General features: G+C 44.7%; 1 protein-coding gene across 1 annotated transcript; it reads right to left on the minus strand.

Annotated features, from left to right (window-relative positions):
- Positions 1-1,975: 1,975 nt before the first annotated feature.
- On the minus strand, positions 1,976-6,555 carry SOX4 (SRY-box transcription factor 4). The gene has a single exon (XM_048839988.2). It carries the CDS (start codon positions 5,731-5,733, stop codon positions 4,420-4,422), a length of 1,314 nt encoding a protein of 437 aa, XP_048695945.1. The 5' UTR covers positions 5,734-6,555; the 3' UTR covers positions 1,976-4,419.
- Positions 6,556-8,141: the final 1,586 nt, after the last annotated feature.

Consider the following 8,141-nt stretch of genomic DNA (forward strand, 5'->3'; position numbering starts at 1 on the left):
TGAAGGGTTTGCCTTGGCTTACTGAACACCTTTGCTTTTCCCCACGCCGAGGAGGTATCTAGCAGAATAACATGCTCCACAATAGTGAACAGAGAAATTGCAGAGCAAAGAAGCCTATACACACTCAACCCATCATTTCAGGCAGTCTTCTCCTCAAGTTTACCCTCCTGCAGTTAATCATGGCTCTGGCTGCAGGCCCGTTGGGTCCACCCTTACAGTTTATGAAATCATCACATTCCCATTCCCACCCCGCCTTCCAACTGTGGTCAACTTAAGTGTTGTTTTTTATCACTGTTTGCAAAGAGTTAATTAAAATCCTCCAGAGAATCTACTTTGCATCACGTTTGGCTGCCTGAAACAAAGTCATCCAATCGCTCCTAAATTTTGAGTTTGTTTATTATGACAATTTTGATGTATACCCCCATGGGAATGAAAATTGATTCAGATTTAAGAAAGCACACTCATGTTTAGTATAATTAAACTCACATTAGACAAGACACATGGCCAAAAAAGCAGACAAAGAGTAGTCTGTCATTGCAAAAACACAAATGTAGTCCTTGATTCAAAAAGGCCACCTATAATCAGAATGCCACAGGTTCAAGTTAAAGGAGACGTCTTCTAAACGCCTATGTAAAAAGTTACACAAGTCTAATGGATATAGTGTTAATTTGTAAAGAAATTATAAACAGCAAAAAGCAGAAGTCTTGGATTATTTGGAAATAATATACTACTGGGATAGTTAAAGATACATAGGTTTTTCCAAAGGAGAAATTTTACTGAAATACTGTAGCTGAACTACTTTCAAATGACTCAATTTTAACTAAATGTACAGTACAATGAACTGCTTAGTTTAGGGTCTCACATTCCCCTCCCCCTAGTTTACAAAGCAAATACTAGGCTTCCCCACACCTACTTTATTTCCAAGTTTCCTCAACTCTTGACAGCTTTACTGATAGCCACTCACTACCACTCTGCTTAAGAAGTTGTGACAAAGATACATAGGAATATAAACAGCACCCTGCCTGAGGAAATCTTGTAAAATCCAAGGCACCCAGAAAGTTGGCCTTTCAGTTTGCAAACAGCATGCCTACTGTACTGTACAAATGGTGACAATTATTTTCCTTCCCTACAGTCTCCTTGTTGCTATGACGTCTGCATATGTTAAAGCTTCACTGGTTCCAAGCTGGGGAACAGAGCCAAAGTTAATGGCAAAATAGGTTGTGGGTTACTTTGGCAGCCCTCCCCCTTATCTCAACTAGGGTAGGTGTGTAGGGGGAAAGAGGGTCCACTTCTCTTAATGAATGTATGTGCTGGGAACACTGCACAGCAGCTGAGCAAATATCTTTCATTAGCATTTGAAATCTTTGGAGGTAAATCCCTCCAAAAGATATATTTAATAAACTTAAACCTTCTTTTCTCTTGTTAGGATACTGAGCAATGTCTTTCACCTTGGAGAGGTGAGACTGAAATCAACAAATCCTCCCACCGGGCAGGTTTCCTGCAAGATAGATCTGAAATGGAAAGGCAGGATTCAAGTCACAAGGTCAAACAAAACGGTTGATGAGGCCTCTTCTACACATTCCTGCTGTCTAGATTTCGTCTGGGATGGCAGCTGGCTTCGCCCAGCTCCCGAGTGCAGCTTCCCCATCCCCCATTCCCACTGCAGTTTTCTACTTCCAGCGAAAGGTTATTAGCATTTGGTTAATGCACAAAAATTCCTAGAGAGCATTCAGCGACGGCACACATTCAGACTAACATCCATTTACTGCGAGGCTTTGGCCTGCCAAGTCTCTCCGCGGGGATGGGGGAGGGGCGGGGAACGGTACATGTTCCTGCAAAAAGATGTATTTTATAGTCGTCACTGTAAGTACATTTTATTTAACTGCTAATACAGAGCGTACCAGTGTCTAAGACCATTACAGAATAACCACACAGAAAAGCTGTAGCATAACAATGATGACAAAAACAGTCAAAGTTTAGGGTTCAGTTCCAGCTGATTTTATTTCCTTCTCAAAAAAAAAAAAATTATTTACAGAAGGTATATCCACAATCTGACAGGCAGTGAACTGGACATGATTAGCTGGCATGATTTTTTTCCTCTTTCCCAACGTTGTGTTGTGGGGTGATCGTTAGACAAAAATATTCTACACAGCATATTGCACAGGATGGATGACCAAAAAACAAAAACAAAACAAAAAACCCTTAACGGAACCACCTCATTAGGCAGACGTCCCAGTGCCTGTCATGTTATATTAACATACATAAACACACAATCTTCTTTTTCTCTTATTATAATACAGACTTAAATGTACAAAGGTGTTTTCACTTTTTTCATCTTAAACACAACAGCTATAAACCTGAATACATATGCTATCATCATGCCATAAGAGACTAAAACAATTATATTTAGCGACAAGTAGAAAGGATTAAATAGTCAAATACAAGAATGAAAAACGCAGTACATAGTGTCGCGAACTCAAATCGGCATTTAGATAGATCCAGTGGTTTAAACGGCACGTTTTTTTGCATAAAAAAAAAGTGCAAAGATGTGGTTTACAAGTTAAAGGTACAGGATCCCTTTTTTCTGTAAATGCACCAGTTGCTTTAAAGCGCCTGTACGATATATGGTTTTACTTAATTATGGGATTTTTTTAAAGTTAGGAGACTGTGTATTACGTTTATTCTTCCCCCCTCACAAAAATCAATGAAATTAAACACTGGGCACTGGTGGCATGTATAAGGGATACTGTCACTTTAAGAAGCCTGCAGATTGGAGTGTAAACATGGAGAAAATAAAGGGGCTGATTTTTGTGTGTATGGGTGAGACATTAACCAGCGGCCCTGTAATTATAATCAGGAAATCCAAACAGCGATTTACACCGATTTACACCCCCTTTATATATTTTTTACAAAAATACACTGAGAAAATAATCAAACGTTTTCATCTCTCTTCTCTTTTGTTTTTAAAAGTGTCAAAAGTCTACATTTAAATATAAAAAATTAAAAGTTAAAACTCTAGCCCTTCAGTGAAGGAGACATAAAAATGGTGCGAGTAACAACGAGAACTACCAAAAAAGGACAAAGAAATACAAGTCAAAAATGTTTGGCCAGTATAAATACATCCACTTATAAAATGGCATCCGATTACATTTACAAGGAAAAAACAATAAAGGAATAGCGCATCCGTGAGAAAAAACAGTCTTTTCATTTACAGCTATAAGGAACAAACACATACATACTCTGAGAAAAAATTTGGTCCTGATTTTTTTTTTTTAAAGTCCAGCACAGATTTGAGTTGCGTTTGAATCCTTTAAAGAGTTAAGAATGAAAAAAAAGCTGGTGATTTTTTTGTAGGAATCAAACATAGCGCCATCTATCTGCTTTTATAGTTTCCTAACACTATTTTTTAAACTGTTCAACAGTCTTACAGAAATCTTAAAAAGATAGACAGGATAACATGCTATATTAAACCCCACCAGTGAAATAATCCAACACCATCACGATTCTGAGTAAGAAGAAAAAAAATTGTTTTTTGCAAAAGCAATCGCCCTCCCTCCATTCCCCCTGTACCACATCATTAGAGAAACTGTTTTGTATCTGTCTCCGTTTCAAAAAAAGTTTTCCGTGTTCATGAAGTTCCATTTTATTGATTGATTTTCTCTCTATATAATAAGGTGACTGAGAAAAGCGCTGCCACCTTCTCCTCTATACGTGCAAATGCATTTCAGTTTATTATTATCTTCCTCTAGTCGTGTTTCCAGTTCATCTTTTTTTAAAAAAGGCAAAAAACCCTAAACCCCTTCCTCTTCTCTGTCCAACTAGGATCTCAGTTCAGTTCCTAGCTCAATTCGCCCTTTCCGCCTCCAATCATCTTCATCTCCTCTTGCTGCAGGAAAAAAAAATTGAAATAGGATTCGCTTCCCTTCCCCCACACCATGGAAACCCTGCAGTCTTTTTTAAAAAAAAAACAGTTCTCATCTCTCTCAGAACAAAATACTCGAGATCTTCAATGCACTCAGCACAATGTATCACTCCCCCTTCTTCACAGAACGTGGATAAAAAAAATCAAAAACCCAGAGGCGTGTGTGTGGTTTTTCCCCTTCTCGGTCTGTCTGTCTGTCTCCCTCTCTCAAAAAAAAAAAAAAAAATCACTCCCGCCAGTCTCTAAAAATTAACATCAGGCATCGGAAGGGGCGTGGGGGGATGTGTGTGTGTGTGTCTATCTCCAAGCAGAGGAAGGGAGCGAGCGTGTCTTTTTTTTAAAAAAAGGATGATGCCTTTTATCATCTCGGTTTTTTAAAAGCACAGCAAGTCAGTTTCATCAGCCCCTCCAAGGGAAAAAAGATACACCCAACAGCGTGGGCGAGTCCTCTCAATAGTGTGTCTACGTCTCCCCCGGCATTTATTTATTTATTTTCCTCAGTAAGTGAAGACCAGGTTTGAAATGCTGGACTCCAGCCAGTCCCCTGAGATCATCTCACTTACCTCCGGGGTGCAGTAGTCCGGGAACTCAAAGTGCGAGCCCGAGCCAGGCTCGAAGTTAAAATCTAGGTCCCGGTCCAGCACTGACGAGCCGAAGCTGCCCAGGGACATGCTCTCAAAACCGGGGCTGGGGTTCAGGTCCAACAGGTCGTCTTCAAACTCGTCGTCCGAGGAAGAGGAGCCGGAGGAGGAGGAGGACGAGGAGGAATGGGAGGAAGCCGAGGAGGAATGGGAGGTGGAGGGGGCCGGGGAAGAGGCCCTCAGGCTGGTGTAGCTGCGGTGATCCGAAGGGGAGCTGCTGCCCGGCGGGGAAGGGCAGGAGACGCTGCTGCAGTCTCCGTCCTGCTGGCACCCTCCGGCGCCCCCCTCCTCGTACAGGCTCAGGGGGTCGCTGGCTTCCGTGGAGCAGCTCAGGGTCGGGCTGGCCGGCACGGCGCCCCCGGGGGAGGAGGACGCGCTCTGCCCGTGGCCCCCGCCCGTGCCGAACACATAGACCCGCTTGAGCTTCTTCTCCGAGGGGTGTTTGCCGGCGGCCGAGCAGGAGCTGGCGGCGGCGCCGCCGCCGCGGGATTTGTACAGCGAGTGGTGGTCCGGGGGCAGCAGGGCGGCCTGCGCCGGCGGCTCGGCGGGGAAGGGGGCGGCTTTGCTGCCCAGGATCACCTTGGCGTGCGGCTTGCTGGCCCCGGAGCCGCCGCCGGGGGAGAGCTTGGAGCCGCCGCTCTTCTTCAGGGCGGGCTTGGAGGAGTTCGTGCTGCCCCCGCTGCCGGTGCCGCCCCCGCCGGCGCCAGGGCTGCCCCCGCCACTCTTGTCTCCTTTCTCGCCGGGCTTGGCGGAGCTGTTCCCCGATTTCACCTTCTTCCTGGGCCGGTACTTGTAGTCGGGATAGTCCGCCATGTGCTTGAGCCTCAGCCGCTCCGCCTCCCGGATGAAGGGGATCTTGTCGCTGTCCTTGAGCAGCTTCCACCGCTTGCCCAGGCGCTTGGAGATTTCGGCGTTGTGCATGTCCGGGGACTGCTCCATGATCTTCCTCCTCTCGATCTGGGACCACACCATGAAGGCGTTCATGGGCCGCTTGATGTGCCCGCTGGGGGTCTTGCACCAGCTCGGGTCGTCCGCCTTGCCCCCGGTGGAAGCGGTGGAGCCCGGCGTGGGAGAGGAGGCGATGCCCAGCTCGATGCCGGCCCCGGAGTCCGAGGTCTCTCCGGCCAGAAGCGCTTCCGTGTTCTCCGCGTTGTTAGTCTGCTGCACCATCTCTGGGTCTCACACACACGCGGCGGCGGCGGCTTGCAGGGAGGTCGCCGGGGCTCAGCTCGACACCAGTGCAACGTAAAAAAAAAAAATGCTCTCAACTTTAACAAGTACAACGAGGAAGGGGAACGAATCAGACAGTCCCAAACCACAGCAAAATGTTCAGCCCTTCGCCAGCGCGCAGCCCCTCTGCTAAGTATTTGTAGTTCCAGACAGGCTCGTCTCCAGCGCTCTGTGCAGTCCTTCCCCCTTTGCTCTCTATTAATTTAGGGGCAGCAGCCAGTGCTCAAAGTGGAACAGACATAGAGTTTCTTTAAAAAATGCTGCAATTCCCCCTCTTCTTGTCAGTGTTTCCCCCCTCCCCTTCCCGAAGCAGTTGATTCCAGTTCACAAGTGCTTTTTCTCTGCCCAAGATGTTTCAGGAAAACAGCACACGCGCTGGTAAAGCCTCCCACTACTGAGCCCGGCAACACACACACACACCACACACAAAATCAAAACAAAACAAAAAAATTAAAACCGGACTCCAGGACTCGTGGCTGTGCAGTCAGTGATCAGGAGCTTGTGCAGTTAATTATTTGGTTGTTGAGAGGTACTGAACAAAAAAAAAAAAAAAAAAACCCACTCATGCAACCGGGTAGCATGAATAAATGTGTACCTTCCCCGTTGGAAGAGCGGTGACTAATGCGATAAATATATATAGTCTCCTTTTCCCTTCCTTTGCATGCACAACCCCAAAGAGAGGAGAGACACAAACACAGACCGGGGCTACTGGTATTGGCCTCTTCCCCCTCACACACTGTTTCTCTTGCTGCAGCTTAGAGCGGACCCCAAATTCCGCCTAGCGCCTCTTTATCCTTTCACAGTCCTCGCCCCGGCCAATCACTCGCTGTATCCAACGCTTCCTCGTGCCAAACCCCACCCCGCCGGCTGCTATTGGCTTGGAACCCGATGCAATAATAATCACCGCGTGCAATGAGAAGCTCCAAATCTGACCTCATTCCAATTTACAGAGCAAACTTTTTAAAAGGGCCAGAAGTGCAGCTGAGATTTCTGAGTCTCTTTTTCCCTTTTGCATTTCTCCTCCCCTCTTCTCTTCCCTCCCACTCCCGTGTGTGTGTGTGATAATGCACTAAATTATTGAGAAGTGGGAAGGGGGAAATATATTCTATCCTTTACGTTCGATGAGTTGGATGGGGAGAAGTGAATTAGTGTACACGGGGAGCTTTACTTTCTGCATGAAGGGAAAAGTGATTATCTGTGAATATTAGTTCCTTTCAGCACCGAAAGGAAAAAAATCAGCATGTGGTGTAAAAAATCGGTTCCTCAGGGAGAGGATTCATTCTGAGAAAGGACCAGAAGAAAAGGGAAAGGGAAGGCAGAGACAGCAAGCATAAATCACTGATTTAAAAGGGCACTGAGAAAGTGGGTAGACACCTGTCATCACAAATATTTTCACATTCATGCCTATATCACAGATGCTGATACATTGTATAACACTCCTTACAGCAATTTATTCACTTATAATTAACACAAAATACTTGCAATGCTTGTAGGAAATTCAAAGATTCCCATTCCTCCCAAGCAGATTGTTTTTTGAACGCTGCAATGATTGAAATCAGATCACATTTTCTCCAGGGCTCAAATTAAGGATCAACCATGAGACACAGTTCTGTTATTATAACAATAGAATTATAAGTAATTTTTGTGTAGGGGATAGCTTCTATCTCATTTTCCTCTGGAAGCTGGGTGGGAGGAAAAGGCATTTATCTTAGCTAATGTTTACCATTCACACCCTTCTGTTTGCTTCATCATTGTACTACAGGCATCCTGTCTGCTGGCAAGCCTACTTGGTTCAGGGTGCACTGGTGCAAGGTGATAGAGGTCTTCCACATCTGTCATTGAACTTCTTGCAGCACCTCTGGTACACAGTGAGTATTGTGACAGAGATGTTTTGTTTTGTTTTTAATCTGATGAGGGAAGGAAAGGGGGATCTCTTGTGGGAAGTTGCTGCTCTGTGACCAATATATTCAACAAAGAATGGTTTGCAGACAGGACAGACAAGATTATAAATTGGGTGGGTGCTATTTTGATTTTTTTTTCTAATTAGGACAGATATCTAAATTGTCAAACACATTTGTACTTTATTCTTTTTGTCTATTTTAAAAACACTGTCAGAGTAGTTTAGGCCTCTAATCTCTTATGTGCTATAATTGTTATAACCTGATGGAAAACAGATATTTTAGGGATATTTTTAATCCAACATTCTGCCTCCAGTAAATAAAATAAATCAATCAAAGTTTTAAAAGGCTAAAATGTAATAATGATTTGTGCTATAGAGCTCTCCTGCATCCTCTGTAGCAGCACCAGTTAAATAAACTCTGGGGTTAAAGGCATAGGCCCACCAAAAA

The sequence above is a fragment of the Caretta caretta genome, chromosome 2, assembly GCF_965140235.1.
Source record: "Caretta caretta isolate rCarCar2 chromosome 2, rCarCar1.hap1, whole genome shotgun sequence".
NCBI lineage: Eukaryota > Metazoa > Chordata > Testudines > Cheloniidae > Caretta > Caretta caretta.